This window comes from Charadrius vociferus, unplaced genomic scaffold (genome assembly GCF_000708025.1).
Source record: "Charadrius vociferus isolate BGI_N301 unplaced genomic scaffold, ASM70802v2 scaffold356, whole genome shotgun sequence".
In the NCBI taxonomy this organism is placed as follows: domain Eukaryota; kingdom Metazoa; phylum Chordata; class Aves; order Charadriiformes; family Charadriidae; genus Charadrius; species Charadrius vociferus.
This window is the reverse complement of record NW_009648717.1, coordinates 1283170-1301640: the sequence shown is the minus strand read 5'-3', so window position 1 is coordinate 1301640 and position 18471 is coordinate 1283170. Positions and strand designations below refer to the sequence as shown.

At 36.7% G+C, this 18471-nt stretch overlaps 1 protein-coding gene across 1 annotated transcript; it reads right to left on the bottom strand.

Annotated features, from left to right (window-relative positions):
- Positions 1 to 633: 633 nt before the first annotated feature.
- NRG4 (neuregulin 4) lies at positions 634 to 17352 on the bottom strand. Its single transcript, XM_009886711.1, has 4 exons — positions 17343 to 17352; positions 13132 to 13225; positions 5578 to 5727; positions 634 to 727 (listed from the first exon to the last, which is right to left on the bottom strand). The coding sequence occupies exons 1-4, from the start codon at positions 17350 to 17352 to the stop codon at positions 634 to 636; spliced, it is 348 nt and encodes a 115-aa protein (XP_009885013.1).
- Positions 17353 to 18471: the final 1119 nt, after the last annotated feature.

Below are 18471 nucleotides of genomic sequence, written 5' to 3'. Positions count from 1 at the left end.
AATGTATCTGAAACAAGCCCAATTCTGGACATGTATCACAGGTATAAATTTTGAAACTATTGAATCAAGGTAGTCCTGAACTCCTCTGGGGCAATCTTGTGAAAAAGGGCAATCCTATCAAAAATTCAAAGTATTACCTCATGCTAAACCCCCTATGATTATCTCATATTCCCTGTACAGTGGAAAAAAGATTATTTCTTAATTCCCATGCAGTAAAAATCAAAATTATCTCATGCTTCTATCTATGCATTATTGAAAACAGTGACTTGTCATAAAAAATCTCACAACATTCAAACAATTTACAGTGATTCTAGTGATTTCTGTGTAATTTGATACACCTTTAAAAACATACAGAAACTCTAATAAGTGCAGCTGTTTTTCAGTCTTAGCTGCAGTCTTCTCCAACACATAAGCAAGCCTCCTATTTCAGTCTACTTTCTTCTCTCATCTTGCTTACCACGTCATCCTCTATCACTACCGTGTTCTTAGGGTTCCTCTGCATGATGTCTTCCCACCATTCTTCCGCTCTAATGCTTTACTCAGTTATTATTTCTGAAAAGTAAATAAAACACAGGCTTTTAATTAAAGAGAACTTCCTCCCCTGGCTTCCTTATGGAGTCAAATCATTTAACTTTAAATGTACTCACTGTTGCAGCCATTGCTGCTTGTAGTCTCAACCAGGTTGGCACCACACTCTGAAGAACTAGTCCTTGGAATGGAAGCTTTCCTGACCAGAAGAAACAGAGGGAGCAGGGAGAAAAAGAAAAAAAAAAACAACAAAACCCACAGAGTGAAAATAGTTATCAGAGAAGAGACAAATTAATTGAATGATGCTTCCACTGAAAAAAAGTTACATGGATCTTCTGCAATTACTTTCTAATTAATACTCAGCATTTTTGAGAAGCATGTATTTGAGGGAGAATAGGCATCAGAGGCAGAAACAGCACTCAGAACTACATGGCTTCGCTCCTGAAGTTAATGTTCCTGTTTGATTTCTCAGCTCTTTATTTAAGCAATTAGTAGATACCACAAAATCATTGAATTTATCATTAACTCTCTCAGCATTTGGAAGTGAAATGTCAATACTGTGATATTTTCCACACTTTCTTGAGGAGAAACAGATCTTTTAAATAGAGCTGATCTCTTGCTGTCTCTTCCCCTTTCTTTTAATAGTAATTAGACATCTGCTCTCTTGAGAAGAGTCATGAGCTATTCTCCTTTCTGTCCAGTTTGTGTCCTGTGGTGATAAAACTCCTCCGCAAAGTCTGTTGTCTTGGACAGCTTACATGGCTTTATTCCTAGGCCCTGTTGTTTTGGCTGGCTGAGTTCCTGTTCATCAAGATACACTTACCTTACAGGTAATTTTGCATTTCAACATGGACTTAGAATAAAGTATAGAAATTAATTGCAGATTTATTTTAGTTTTCCCTATGGTTTTCTCTGTTCCTCTAAGTTGTGTGTGTGGCGTTCAGGCCTCTATATTGTTTTTAAATAAAAGCTGGCTTATGTGAAATCTATACAAACCAGCTACCTTTCTTATTCTTCTTTCCAGTAACCCTTGTACAATATGTTTCTGGAGAAAAAGGGCCAGATGGACCTGTACTGACAGGTGACTTGCTTGTAGCAAAACATGCCATTTGTTACCTCAGTAACAATGTAATAGCAAGGAGTTTTGCATACTTTTCTGTTTTCCCCAGGTCAAAACAATAGGCTTTATCTACTTTTGTTGCCAGAGGGGGTGTGTGTTTGTTTCAAGATAGAGAGCGGCTAGATCTGGATTTGCTCTACCATCATATGCTCTGCTCTGCTAACAGGTTATGCAGCTCTTGAGCCTAAAGTCACACAGAAGCCTACTCCAATACAACACATTTTTTCATTGTTAAATGGCAAATCACTCTCATAAAAACAGCTCTGATTTTATATATATGGAAGTTTTACGTTCACAATGTAAATATTTTACTATCTTTGCTAAAATACAATTGTTGGCATGATGCCACGTCTTCTAGTGAATCCCAGTCGTTAGAAATAGCAATGGTTCTATGTGCTGAGCTTTTACAGGGATGTAGCGGAGTTGAGCATGCTCTTTAATGATCAGCATTCCCCCTTTGACAGAGAAGCGATGTTTATTGCCTATGAAACAACACATTCCTGGAGAAAACTTGATAAAATAATGTAGGAAGCTAATGTACCGAACTGTTTTTTCACATTAATTTTGGGTGTGGACAGTACTGTTGTTATGAATTCCTACAACATGATATAAAATTGTTTTACAATACTCATTCTGAGGAGACATAAAAGCAGAATCTTTTCTTTGCAACAACATTCCTCACCATTTCTTCGGAAAGTAAATTAAAGCTACTCACTTTACTACCTAAATAATTACATTCTATCAACCTGAGACTCAGTAAGATAGCTCTACAGTAGCCTTTCCTTCAGGTTCCAGTGACAGTGGGAGGTTTAACCCTAGACTACTGTTTATCTTTGCCAGTTCTAAGCTGCTTTTTTTTGTCACCAGTCCTTGACCACTTTTCCCTCTTCCGTCCCTCTGTTCTCTGCTGTTCCTTTCACTCAGACCTTCACTTCCTTTCCTCTCTATCTTTATTTTGTTCTACTTTCCATCATTCTCACCCTCTAGCCATTTCAAATACTGTTTGTGTCTTCATTATTTTTGATTCCCTCTCCTCCTCCTCCTTTTAGGTTTGCTTTCCCAAACCATACCATGTTGATGAACCCTAGTGCAGAATCAAATACAGCATGAAATTAGCTTAACAGCAGATTGTTGGCAGATTGGAAAAAATAAATCCTCATCTGATAAAAATGTGATGACTCAGCTAAATATAAAGGGAGAATTATTTCCCACTGTTCACCCAGAGCTTTTCCTATGCAGCCCTTTTCTTTTATAGGTTACTTTCACTGTTACTTATGATTTGGTTTTATATGCAGAGCAATGAAATCCCTTCTCTCCACCCTTGTATGCTGAATGGATTTGTTTGTAGGGAGCATTAAATGTGCTTGCACATGCCTGATCCTGAAATCTTCCCTAAGTAGCCTGAGAGGAAGAAAACTGGGAAAGGAAGGGGGTTACAAATGATGACAGGGACAAGAAAATAGAGCACTGATTTCTTAAATTCTAAAAGATTTGGTGTACAATTTTATGGGTTCAGTTTCTGTATCCTAAATTGCAATTAATATCTCCTCTTCTGCATCCCTCCAGATTGCATTACTGTTTATACTAAAACTGCACTAGAATCCTCTGCTGAAAGAGCCATAGAAATGCGTACTAACACACCATATGGGGGGAAAAACTCTCTGCTTTCTGATTCTGGATGAAACATATTTGTTAATGAAGTGTAATAGTGGAAACTTGATAGTACAATATTTCTCTTAACATTTTAAATGTAATATTCCTGTCGAGAGGACAAGTCAAGGATGATGCGAACTCTCAGCTAACCCTTACAAGCCCCAGTTCCACCCTCTTCCAGAATGTTATGGTAGAGGTGGTAGATCAAATTTGGGAAAAACAAAAAAAATTAATGACAGCTGCTAGCAATAATCCTTGTTTATACAGCTGGAAAGAGGGGAGTAGTTGAAAGCATCCCCTTGAGACTCCTCTTATATGTTGGTCACTTCAGTCAAGAGATAAGGACTTTCAGATGTAAAGTGTTTCTTTTATAGATGAGTTCTCTAGCAGAAGATGATTGTGCTACCTCAACCTCTGAAGTATAAAGGTAAGACAAAACAATTTTTAGACAGTTATGTTCTTTTCTTTATAGTAAATAAGTTGATCATGATTTTATGAGATTTCCCAAGCTAGTCTGGTATGTAAGGTAGGTTCAAGGGCAACTATGCTAAGACTGAATTGCTGCCCTTGTTATTTCTCTAATAAAAAGGCCCTACTACTTGTTCTGACAGTTAAGTAAAGCTTGAGTAAATTGATTTCCTATAAAGAAATAGAGTAGCTGAGGTTCATCTTCCAACTGTCTAATAAAAGACTTGCACAGACCTGTAATTGCTGTTATTCTAAGCTTCTGTACTTTGCAATGCAAGGCTCTGACAATAAAACTCAGTAGATTGTCTCTAGCCTTCCCCTAATTTTACTGTATGCTAGAGGAAAGGGATCTTTTAACAGATTACTCTCTGAATTCTTTGCTCTCAGAAGACTTTTTTTCTCTTCTCAGAGACAAGCTTTACTTTTAAAGTACTCCCCGTACCTCTATGAGACTTGAATTAATTTTTCTTTAGTTAGTTAAAGCTGTATTCTATTCTAATAACTTCATAGTAATCTGCAAGTGTTCTTTACCTAACAACTGCTGTGGCATTCCACTCCGAAGACAGGATTAATTTAACTAAAATTACTAAGGTGGTGGGTATCCTCTACAACAAGGCTTTTTTGATACAAACTCTGTTTTATCAAACGCTCTCTATCTCTTCTAAATACATTCAGCTATGGGAAAAACTGACATTCAGTGGGTTTCCATGACAGCAGCTGAGGTAAAACTAGACCAGCTATTCCAAAGGTCGCTCTTTGAAAGGCACTGATCAGAGAGGTTGATTTGGCAATGTGATTATGGGGGAGCAAAGAACAGAATTGCAAGAACCTTGGGTTATCATAACCAAGGAGAAATGCAGCATAGGAGTAACAGGAAGAGGCTGCAAGTCTGTGATGGCTAAGAATTACCGGGGCTAGTAAGTTGCCTTTTAAAGGCATATAAGGCATAAAGTTGCCTTATAAAGGCATGTTAACAGTACATGACAAAAAGAGGTCTGACAAAAAGTGCTGAACTCTAAAAGCAAGAGGGGACAAAGGAGGTTAACCTGTGTACATAAATGCAGAGAGTAAGGCAAGACAGTAAGTTTGTTTGGGTTTGGTGTAAGTGTACTGGTATATGTACAGCATCAAATAGTTGACTTAATCCCAGTAACTGCTTATGTGTTTTCATTCAAAGTCCTAATACACCTAAAATGCTACTAAAACCAAACCTGCAGCACTTACTGTCTAGCACTGATGTTTTCATGCTATTCAAGCATGGATCATCCTGGATAAAGGAGTTAGCCCTCTGATTTGTTCTAGATGTTAGTTAGTTAATAAAAATCCACCTGGGGTGATTCTTGAATTTGATTCTTTCCTTAGTTTTCCTTTTTAAACCAGGAGCTGCAAAGGAATTGGGAGTTGATGGCACCAGTTGGTTTGGTTGCCAATTCAGTGCAGCGGAACAGTTTCTGATCCCTAAGGACTTTGGTAATTTGCTTCTACTTCTCAGCCTTTGGGCAACATAAAGGTTGACTAGTGTTTTAAAATGTTAGCACTAACTCTAGGTAGACTGTAAAATCTCTCACAAGTGGGTGTACTACGTGTATTCTTTACAAAGCAAATATAAGTAATAGCTTAGAAAAGACATTGAGTAAAATATTACAAGCAACAAGTTGAGACATCCACATTAATTATGCTGAATAACCAACCATACAAACCTTATGGATAATTCATTACATACTTTTACATTCAAATAATTAGTACGTGATTACCAGAAGAAATTTCTACTTGATTAAAATAGCTTCAGCACTCTGAAGCACTTTTACCTGCAAAGGAAGTAGAATGCTCCAATTACAATAACTCCTAGAAGAAGTAGTGAAGCCAGGAAAGCTGCAAACAGGTCACCTTTTGTTTGGGACTTGATGCTGGGCAGCAAAACTTCCTCACAACGGGCTCCTGTGTAATTCTCAATACACCTGGGAAACCAAGTTTTATTCAGATTAGATGGTAACTTGTCATCTAATATGAAAAACACAAAGGCTTCTTTTGGTCTTAAGTGGGGAGAGAACTTGTTATGGCATAATTCAAGGTTTATATTTGCTTCACAGCAAGTTTTCTTATGGAATTTCCACTCACCTCATATTTCTGGAACAAAGGGAATTGGGCATATTGGGTATCGAGTTTATATTCTGATCCATACTGCTTTCATGTATTAGACTGTATCTTTCTTAATATATTCATTGGATTAGCAATATACTTCACAACGGTGTACTTCGCAGTTAAATCTGCCTCCTCCACTGGCAGATTTAATTAATTAAATCCACCTCTTTAGTGTTAACTGTGTCATCCCCCTGGTTCTCAGACAGTAGTCATGCTTTCTTTTCCCCCTTTTATATAACTTTCTAGCTTTCTTTGTTAAAGAGCTAGTACTGTCAGCTAAATAGATCAAGGAACTGGGAACCCATTGATACACAGTACACCTTAAATTGCAAAAGTAGTTTATGCAGTGTAATAATTCATGCCAGAACATGTTACATGCTTGGTGAATGACCCTCTGTTGGAGAGACCTAGGTAAAAGCCTTCTCTACTATGCTTAGTTTATGTATTGAGCTTCTGAAAACATCTTCTGAAGAAAGGATTAAAATGAATACGGTATTTTACCATGATAAAATGGTATGATGTTTTATTAAAAATAAATAAAACGAATGGCTTAGTAATTCATATTGAGTCAAAAATAGATAGGATGAAGCTAAACTAATCTTCATTTGTCTTATATTTTGCACTTATGCTGCTTAGTTTTCTTAAGGAATTTATTGCATTACAGAAAATGGAAAGCACTTCATTCAGTAACTACATTCTGCATGTATCTTTTATGTATGCAAATTTGCTTCTCTCTATTTGTATTACTAAAGATCTTGCTCCTTCTTGCTATTTCTGGCACTGAAGTCATAATAATCTGTGACATAAGCAATTTCAGGCTCCAGCTGAGAAAACTGGGCTGAACTCCGTAACATACTTGAAGTTCTCAACTGCCATTGGCAGCTGCAAGGTACCGTTTCAGATGAGGGATAAGAAGGCAGGGTGGGGAGGAACTGCCAGCAAAGAAAGATGTCTAGCATATCTAAGTAAGACAAATGGATTACTGTGGGCATACCACCATACATGCTTGATGTGACTCACAGCACTGCTGTCTGTAGGTTATGGACCGCTTTCCATAGACCTACTAGTCTAAACTATTGCACAAAGAATTACTACCATTTCTTTTAATTTTTTGCCTTTGGAAATAAAATGGAAGTTCTAGACACTAGGAAAAAAAGATTCAATTATCATCATATATTAAAGCCGTGCAACTGATCAAACAGCCATCATTTACTAAGGACAATGTCAGAGGTTTCAAAGTTACTCTGTTTGACTCCTGCGAGAAGGAAGGGTAGGCAGACTGCTCTGATTGCTTAAGATAATGTTCCAGATATTTACTGCAAGTATAGTGGCATTTCAGTGGCCTATTTCTGAAATACTGTAGAATACTTTAAGAATAGAAGTGTAGTTTGAGTGGGGCATTGTTCTCTAGCAAGTGAGAGAGAAATGCTTTGGAGAGCTGAACAGAATAACAGGGATAGAAAATGGAATATAAAATTCATAGAAGTATTCTTGAATACCAATAAAAACTGGAGAATAATGCAAGGCTAAAATGATCCAGGAAGAAAAAATAAATAGATCTTGGCATCAAACTAAGGCTCATGGAAAAGTTCTAGAGAATGAGTGTAAAGAAGTAAGTCAGTAGCCTAATGAGAAAAATGAAGCAGGAGGGAGAAAAGACTGTCCTAGTGCTGAAGAGAGTTGCATATAGGATTAGGTAAAAGGTTAGGGTTAGAGAAATGTGATGTAGAAAATGCTGTCATATAACCTAAAAATCATGGAGGTTTTCACAGAAACAGGAAAATTGCAATGAGGTATGTTTTGGTTACATTTAAATAAACAAAATTATAGCTAAGGTGACCCTACCAACAGGCTCTGCTACAGTTAGGGCATTTCTGAAAATCCAAACGTTCAACTATTGGCTTGCGCAAGCTTTTATGAAGTCATCAGTGCTAATGTACAAACAGGTGAAGGACTATGTTAAATATAGAAACAACGGAGGCTTTCAGACAACCAAGAGAGCGAAAGGTTTCTACTGTAAGTCCTTTCCTAAAATTGGTGGGGAAGAAACTAAGCAGACTTCAGTAATTAGCAGTGGAAGTCACTCAGAGGATCTGCTTATCCTGTTGGAGTAGCAGAGCTCTAATAATTTCAGTGGAGTTACATACACAGTGACTGCAAGACAGAAAAGTAGTCTCTAACAAGCATGTGGGCTATGAACGTAATCCCGACTGATGGCATCTATTTAGTGTCTCCTAGAGGTAGTTGGTCTTACTATGCACAGCCTTAAAAGTCAGTAGCAACTCATGGTTTATCGTACTTGTAACGGATGCCTAAAAGTAGAGCACAAGTTAAGCACAACACGCTTGCAGTTGTTAATAGGGCAGGCAACTGTGCTTCTGCACTTGAATGAATGAGTGCAAAAGACAGAGAAGCCTGCTTCTAGGCTGTAGTAAGAAGGAGTTACACTAGTTAAGTCTTGTGGTCACTAGGCCAGGTGTTGCTGATGCACAACATCATCTGCGTGCTGTTAGCCTGCTGTTTCAGCACTTGCTCTCTGTTGGCTTTAAGTGGTCCTACTGTGTAGCATTCCAAAGTTGATTTTTAAAATGGAAAAAAGGTCTTTCCTCCTCTAAGAAATTAGAATTTCCAATTCAATCAGAGTTGAGAGACAACAGCCTTCAAATGTTTGAGAAAAAGCTGTGAGACTAGAGTCTCCCATTTTCAGATAGCATCCAGATTTCTGCTTTCCTAGATGCCTGCACACGCATGCACACACGCCCACGCCTCTTGTCAGATGAAACCCAGCCTCAACTGTTGTATATAAACTTACTAGAGGAGTTATGCTGGAGACAAAACACTAACATAATATGTGTAAAGAAACCCACAGAATCTATCAACATCTGATATTAACCGAAACTCCCCATATCAGCATCCATACAAGGTGGAAGGAAATAGTCTGCATTGGATAAGATGTCAGGAGATGACCAGTGGGTCCACAATTATGTTGATCCTTTACAGTCCGATCAGTAACTAAAATATAATCATAACAGCCCTCCAATAACACACGGCATTTCTGCTGTCTCGTTTGCAGATGCAGTTCATGAGACAGTACAAGTGATCTACCGCCTGTCTGATTTAGGTAAGAAGGTAAGGTTTCTTTCTCTTCCAGACTCTAAGGTGGGCGTTGTAAGCAAGTATCTGACAGACTTTAAAAATGGAAGTAGGATTTGAGTCAAATATGCACACAGACTCCTATTGCTTAGTATTATACTCTAAGAATCTTGACTTTAGTTTTCCTTCCTTTAGTCAGGAAAAACCTGGATGCTTCTTGGTATGAAAATTACTTGCATGTAAATACAAAGCTCTAAGCAGAAAAAGACAGCTGAAAAATTACCTGCCCGTCAGTGCAATTCAGATTACATGGCTGATAGCTTCAAAATCACCATAATCTTTAGTCTGTAGCAGGCTCCTAAAAGTTGTCCTAATCCATACACTATAAGGGCAACTAGTAAGTATGAAAAAGAATTTAAAGACAAAGTGAATAAGCAATGGCAAAGTTAACTGGAAGCCCTAAGTAACTTTTTAAAAAGTTCTGTGTTCAGAGGAGTTACTCTGAAGCTGTATTCATATACACTCATGCTACGTATGAAACTCCATGCTACTCCTGGAGAGAAGTTGAAAGAATTTCCTCCAGAACTCCCTCAGCTATGTGTTTATATGGCAAGCTGTACCATATCTGGCAATGATATTAATTCTGATCACTAATACTTTGCAAACACATAAGATAAAGTTGTATTTTATATTTTATGTCCCATTAAAAATATATCTCAATTATTGATCTTTTTTTTTTTGCTATCCTTTAGGTGTGTATTCTAACTTTTGTTCCTACCTTTCAAGCTAAAAGCAGAACTGAAAAATACTAATTGGACACGTTCTTTTCAGAAGAGCCTGGGATAAGCGAAAGTATAGTTTTGGAGGCAGAGAAAGCAGAAAAGCCCCGATGATTGGGAAGCCCTTAACTGGCAAATTGCAGTGTGTATATTCTGAAGGCTTATGGCACAGCAAGTATATCACTCATGAGGACATTTGAAAAAGAGAATGAGTGACCCATCTCAGAGAAAGAGCCAGACAAGGATGGGGTATACAGAAAGTGGCAGAAGGAATCTGCATGGGATTTATTGGATTAGTATAGGAAAGGTGGAGGAGAGATTGGATCAGGGTAGAAGCAAAGGAAGGGGAAAGTGGAGATATTTTTTAACCATACCCAGGAATTTTAGGGTGGAGATTTCTAAGGTCTGCCTCTGCCCCTTGCAGTACTTAGCCTGAACACACTGCCCTCTGCAGAATATGATGCCTTCCTCAAAAGGAGAGCATTCACTTTTAATTTCTGTGTGTACTGCCCTCAGAAGCAGAGGAGCTGTTTGTGTGGTCTTATGCCATCTGTATTTGTCTGAAATACAGAAAGAAGACTCAGAAATCTGCCAAGTATAAGACAAAATGGAAATACCAGAGCTTCCCCTCAGACACAAGGTCTTAACTTAATTCTGCACTGCATTAATTAATGATTGTGGGACAGCTGTGCATGAGGTGCTGAGGCAAACAGCTTTCAGCCTCATGTTTTATGATACACCTGAGGCAGCTGCTTTTCCATCCTTCTCCATTCTGCATGTTTATTTAGTACATTTGAGCATTCCTGGGTTTGAAGCTCATCTTGTTTATGGTGACAGGTGTGCCTTTTGCTGTTGAGAATATTAACGCATTGTTAGGAAAGGAATGAGAGAAGATGGCAGCTGAGCAACTTCATGTTTTAACACAAGTCAACTGTATTTAAAATCTGCTAATGTTGCACAGGGTCAACTAATGTTTTGTTTCTATTAAATCTCTACCTTGTATATATATCCATTTCTGAATGGTAAAAATAACTGAAATTCCAAAAGTAAACAGTGGCTCTTAATTTGTTAGCATGGTACAAAATACATATTTCTAGAGAATGATGCAATTTTCCTCATTACATTGTGAAATTACTTCCAATGATGTTGCATCAGGTAATCTGGATGGACTATGCTTAGCGCAACACATTTGTGTAAATAAGTAGCATGTTAAGGCAAATGTGTTTTAAATTATTTTTACAGTTTGTTAATCTGTTCTTGCTCCCTTTCCCCCTTTGAATCAATGCTGTACTAATGATCATCCAGCCTTTGATTCTAAAACTGATTTGATTTTTCTGTTGGTGGGAGATGATCATCTGAGAACACTTGGAAGCTTTAGGTGGGATTTGGCAGAAACCTGCATCAAAGAAACTTAGCGCAACTGTGTGATGATGCTAGTCTTGTAGTTCCAAAGCACCAAATATTTTTCTGAATTCTGCTGAATAGTGATGCATTTTTTTTTGTTGTTTCTATTCACATCACTGCTGATTACTAAGATATCTGTGTGTAAACAAAACCTTTCTCATCTATAATTAGCCTTCTCTGACTGATTAAGGAACATGCTTAGAATGAGGACATGCTTAAATAGAATGCTTCTATTTAAACCCATATAACTTCATAATCAACCACTAGATACGGAAGAAAAATACTTGATAATTTAAATGCAATAAGATTGCCTGAGTATAACAGAAATGCTCTTAAGATGTTACTTTTCTGCTTCAGCAGATTATAAAATCCTCTAGTACCTGAATTACAAATGACTTCATTTGGAGCGCTTTTAAAGTAGAAATTATCTCTGCTGACTAGCTTGTGCTCCTGAAGAATGAATTGTTCTGAGTATTTGTTACTTCGTGTTTACAGTTATTGCACTGCATACACCTTCCTCATTACACAGTCTAGCAATAGTCGAGAGGGTGCTTTGAAACTGTGTAACTGATGCTGTTTAGTCTAACCATTCTTTTTTCATATAAGTATTTTCATATCAACCATATGAGGTTTCTTTCAGAAAAAAAATGTGTATTTCAATGTGTTTTACTTTTTTTGTGTGTGGTATTTATTTTACATCGCATAAGCTTGCAAGGTTTAGCAGTTAGAATAAATCATCATCGTACACCATTTCCGAGCTTTATCCTCACTTCTGGATCCGATTCATCGGATGACATTGGGCAATATGCTTAATGGTAGTGATATGCTGTGTATATTTTTCAATGAGCATTTACCACAAAATTGCCTATTGTCACTTCCTAGATGAGTTTACATGCTTGAGTTTAAATGTTTAAGTTGAACTGTCCCAAACAAAAGAAAGAAGTACTTTAATTAGGCATCTTAGAAAAGATTTTGTTTCCTTCTTCAGCTGTCTCATCCAGTTATCATTAGTTATACCTCAAGATTGGAGAGAGAGCAGAAGTTGCCATGAAAGGAAAAAAGGTAATATCCTTAAGTGTATGTAATAGGTCTCTGAACACCTATTATTATGTTAAGTAAACCCATTAAATTAACCGTAATTTATTTTGATGAATGATAACTCAGAATTAGCAAATGCAGAACCATGAAAAATTATAATTTAATTTAGGACCTTCTTATGTCTTGGTAAATGAGAAAATAAAAGGATAGGGTTATATTTATGCATGAAATGTATCCACATGCAAAACCAGGAAGTGCTTCTTTTCCAGTGTGCTACATGAGCTTCAGAAAGAAGAATGGTCCCATAAATGAATGGTGTAAGAAGTATCTCTATTTGCTGCCTTGATGTTTCTTTATCAAGTAGTCTTTGGCTGTGACTGTAGAGCTGCCCTTTGAGTATTTCAGTGACATTCGGAGAACACAGTAAGTCTTGAATTACATTCTTTTTTCCCCTTAAAAGATTAAATTCCTTTTTGTGCCTCCTCATTTTGTTCAGATCATGCCATTTTATGTTATAAGAATTTCTGCAGTATAATTCCTCTGGAAGAAAAACTGGGAATGTACTTAGCCTTTCTGAATGCCTTTGCTACAGTCTATATTCTGTAAGGCAAAGGGTATTTTGTTCCTTTTTGTGTTGTAATGAGGGGAGGAAATACAGCATATGTAACTGAGTACTGTTGCACATGTCAAACAAGCGTACATGTTTATTTCTCTCATATTGTCATGTCTCTGCAAGCTAGATAAGTAGTCTGAGCATGAATTACTGAATTTGGAACAGTCATAGGTAATAGGTATTTTCTTTTATACAACGTTTTAACAGTAATTTCTTAAAGAAGCAAAATGGAGAAATAGTCTTTACACAGCTAGTGTCCAATACTTAAACACACAAACTGTAGTTTCACTGACCTGCAGAATGGACTGGATACAGTAGGAATCATATAACAAATCCCTCCATTTAGACAAAAAGATCCATAACTGGTGCCACAGAGTTCTTCATGATCTTAAAAACAAGACCAAAACAAACACAGAGAAAAATAGAGACTTGTGTATTTTCATCAATAAAAGGAGATCTCAATTATACTTTTGGGGAGTAGGGGTGGCTTCCTTAAAACAAACAAACAAACAACACAAAAAAACCCAACCACAAAAACCCACCAAAACAAACCACCACACACAAACAAAACCCCGCTATGAACAAGTAAGGTATCAGTCTTGCCTTCCAGGCCAGCAACATTTAGCACTATCTATCTTGCGGAATTGTTTCACGTAACGATATGCAAAAAGATCACAAAATTATCACCGTATCAGATGTGAAGCACCTAAATTATATGAATAAATGTAAAATTCTCTTGTGGAGAGAGTAACTTTTGAATTCTGTTACTTCATTTGCCTTTCCTGACTACAAACTGTACTGAGTACAGTGATGCTCATGATGACCTGTATGAAGTCTGGTTTGTCCTGTCCCAGCAGCACAAACTATCCTTAGATTAACTAGCTTCTGTGAGAGAATTGGAGTCAGTGCAGATAAATGCAGAATAGTCTCAGGTGTGGACCAGGACATTGTGATACTGCTTCAGGCTGTATTAAAAGCTGAATCACAGTGCAGTTGGACACCACCAAGTTTTCTCACCCCAATTTTTAACAACTAATGGAGGAGCTAGCCTATGAAGGCATCACTTAAGTAGAAGACTGCCTCTTAAAATGTAATTTCCACAGATCTCAAAAAGCCTTTTTTCTAACTCAATAGGCTTCTTATATGAATTGTTAGTGTTTTAAACACAATTAGGCATTGTAATAAAACCTCAAATACAGGATACTAATGTTGGCACTCATAGCAGCAGTTGTCCATTTTATGCTTAAATAGATTATTTAACTGTACCATTTCACTCTGTTTGAAAGGAGTCTAAATTTGGAAGTTGAACTGCATATACTTATGATACATTTAATGCATCAGTAACTCATTTTATATACATGCATATATATTTTTTATAAATATATTTTTTCAATGTTATGAAAGCACAATATCTCAATCAAAAGAAAAATAGAGCAGTTTTCTGACATCACAAGAGTGAGAATCATGTGTTACCTCACACTTTAGGTGTTGTTTTTGCTGTTATTTCTCCCAGAAGTTCTGAAAATAAGAATTCTGCTGTCTCATTATTTATGTATAGAAGACATTTTCTCTAGAAAATACAGAGTTGTTTAAGAGGAATCAAGATTTTTGTTATTGTATTTGTCCTTCAGGAAAGAGAGTTGGCTTCCCCTTTATTCCTGCAGAAAAAAGGGCAGAAGTATGGCCACAAGACCTTCTGCCCCAGAGGGAGCGTCTATACTTTGTATATAAAATAAACCTGACTTTTCTAAGAGTAGCAGAAAAGCTTAGGTACTTCTAACCCTGTGCAACAAAAGCGTTGTGCATCCTGCTGTCCCCTAGACCATCTCTAGTAATTCCACTGTCCCATCTTTTCATGCGTTCTTCTATTTCTCTGATGGCATACTAGTGTAGGAGTGTGAGTTTTATATTATATTGTTTTAAGACGATGGCAGTTATACCACAGAGCTCAACAGGAATTCAGTTTCATGTTATCAAAGTGCTAGCATCCAAATGGTAACTGGAGATTTTTGCATGTGTGCAGATATATTAGGGAGCTGGAGGAGTGGGGGAGGTAAGGCTGGAAAGATTGTTCATGTTTGACCTTGTTGCATTGGCTCAGGATGTGGCATAACAGATATGTGTGTTCTGCCCTACCTTGTTAGAAGACAAATAGAAATTTATTTTAACTCTGAAGCTTTCTGTGCTTGTCTACTGGCAATTCGTTTACTGCAAGTTCACTATTAAAGGATTTTTTCAATTATTTCACAGTATAATTGCAATAGGAATAAAATGGTAATAGAAAAAAACAAGCAGGTTTTTAAACAAGAACCACAAATTATTTTATTTTACTCTATTCAAACATGACAGTGGAACTTTAGTGACAGTGTAATGAAATTGAAGGCTACATCCTTCCTTAAATGAAAAGAGGATATGAATACATGAACATGAATATATATCAGAATAGCTATACAATTATAAGAATCAAGAGAGGAGAAGCAAAACTCTCAACTTTGACTTGCTCTCAACTTTATTAAGCATCTGAGGGAGTTAGGTGTTGTTGAAATTCTACCAGATGGAAAAGCGAGATGATACAAGGTAGGCCCCACAGAAAAATCCCTTTAGACAGCTCATGGAAAGCCTTCAAAGAAATTCTCATGAGAATTAATGAGAACTTGTTAACCTCCTTAAAATCCTGCCTTACAGTTCTATTTCTTTTCTTCAACTTTATGCAGAAATAGACCTGTCTCACACCAGCATAGTGGTAGAGTACTGAAGAAAACTAAATGCCTCAAGTCATTCAGGTCTCGGAACATTTGGGAGAATGATTCTCTCACTGTTGTGGTGTGATCTGTGTATTAAGGGCCAGCTCTGCAGCCCAACTAGACATTTCTGTTCTGGCAAAATACCTCAGACACTGTCTCAGGCCTATTAGAGAAAAGTGAGAGAGGTGGGGAGAGAGAACAAAAAGTGCCTAGAAGCCTTTGAAACCTTTTTGATTGTAATTACAGACAATTTCTCTGTAGGCTATTTCTTCCTAGAGCTAGACTTCTTCCCAGGGCTAAGGGAAAAATGGTAACCTTAATTTTACCAGTAATGAGACATTTGAAGAAACCTCTATGTCCATGTAGATCAGGTGCCCCATTTTCCATCTAATTGTGCTTTTCATGAATTCTGTTTTGTGTATTAATACTTTGCTACTACTTATTGAAAGTACCCAAGTAATAAAGTAGATGACAGAATTATGAAAGAGAACAAAAGAAAATTCAGGATGCTCTAACACTACCAAAAAAAAAAAATTATTAATTATTAGTAGTAGCGGGTTTTGCTACAATACAAAAATATGTATCATTGTATTCCATACATACTTTACTGAATTGCAGTAGTTTGAATCAAATTTGAAAGCTACCGCTCTGTATTTATAGACAGGAAAGTATGAAAGCAACAGTTTATCCCTTTAAATTTATAGCCAATGATGCAAAAGAGTATACTGGAGAATCAGAAGGGGTTCAATACAAGCCAAACCCAATTACATTAGCATCTGTGAATGTGTTATGATTTTTCATGAGGTAAGTCAATACATTATATTAATCTAAAAATGCAAATTGTATGCTTTGAAAGTCAAATGTATACTACATTCAGACTACCATAATCAAGATAGAGAAGTTTAACAAGTCAAGTGACGACAGGCAATTAAGAAAAGATACAAAAGACTTAGCTTTTCAATTAATACAACCGTACAAACTCTAGCAACATACGTTCTACATAATATATATATGTATTTTGATATATCCTTCTATGGGAGAGATTAAATAAAGAGAAGTAGGACACAAAAGTTACTCTTAAAAAAAGCTGGGGTTTGGTGAGAGAAGTGAAGAAGAGGAATGAAACAAGATTGTTCTTTCTAATGCTAGACTGTGAATACTTAAAACCGGCAGAGGTAATAGCAGCCTCTAAATACACTGATTCTCAATTATTCTTTCTGAGGACATGCACAAAAACCTGTCCCTAAACTATCTTGTCTGTTTGCATTTAAACTTTTGTAACCTGGCTGTCCTATCTATTAAAAAGAAAAACAAATAAAGGCTCAACACCACCTTAACCCCCAAAGAACCAAGCCAGCCTTGATAACTCACATGTTGACTCAGCTGTCTTGCCTAGTCCAGAGGCTAAAATACTACAGACTGTCTAATCCTGAAGTCTGCTAAAAGGAAAAAGGGAAGGGGGAGGAGTGGGAAATGTTGACAGAAGATAAAGAGGCTGATGCATGCTTCCTCACTTACAAGCAACTTTGGACTATATGCTAATCAATCACAAACTGTGAAATATTAGGACTGATCAAAGCAAACATCTCCATAAGAGAATTTGTACCACTGCCTGGTGGACTCTAGTTTGCTGACTAGTAAGTGAAGACAGCCCTAGGGAGCAGTTGTGGTAATCCCAATGGCAGCTGTCAAAATTAATGCAATTTTAATGAATTCTAGTTATATATGTATGCACATCCAAGTAAATTGGAAGAAATTACCTGTTCGCATATTATTCCGACAACAATTCTTATTCTTGATCAAAGGCTATTCTTCTGAAACAGCACCTAAAGATAAACATGTAAATTTAGCATATCATTTTTAATCCCGGTGACTTTTTTCACTGAAGAAATAGCTATTGGAATCTTTCAGTGTTGCTGCTAAGATGTTTGTTGTACTTTGACAGTAATCCTGCTATATTGTATGTAAGTTCCATTACTTCACAGTTAGTAGCAAACATTCCACTGTACCATCAAGTTCAGTGAACTCCTAAGGGCAATACTACAGAGTAAAACTAAATTCACACTAAAGCACATTTAAACAATGAATATTTTCTTCAAACTGCCATGCTTATTCAGTATTGTAATACCTGATGCTTTTAGGCAATGTAAATTACTCTTTCTGGCTAGCAAATTAAATTGACGTTTTCACCTTGACAGTCAGTGCATACAATTGAACCAGTCCTCAGACTAATAATTATTCAGTCAGGGAAGATCTTGGTGGTGCGATTCTTGCATTTCACAAACATGAACTTCCCAATTTGTAATTTCTCAGAGAGAATGTGTGTGTTTCACTTGAGTTTCTCATGCCTGGATGTCAGGTGAAATTAGTAACATAGGCCGTGAATTTAGAGAACTCAGCAAGGTCAAGACTTATACAATTATTTTTAAAATATGGAATAGAAACTCTCTGCCTGGATCGAAACCAATCTTCACTTGACATTGCTAAAGAGAAACTTATTCTGTAGACGTGCCAACCCTATAAACATCTAACATAGCTATATTCTGTTTTCTTGCAAGGTATAGTCAAGTTTTATTGTACCAAATAGCTTAGTGGATAAAGCCTAACATGATAGATCTTATTTTTTAATGTTTGCTCTCTTTTTCTTAATTATACTTTAACGTGTACGTAAAGTAAATATTTAAGCAAACTGTCCTATATTGGAGAGAGATTTTTTCCCATTAAATAATCAAATAAAATAAATTATCAGCTTTACCAGAAATAATTGCCTGTACTTCAGCTTTTAGTACTAGATAGGCAACTTTCTGTAGAGGCCCATTTCAAAAGGTATAGTGCATTTGTACTTACTGTATGAGCAGACAGAACCTCAAATGGCTTCTCTAGCTCTTT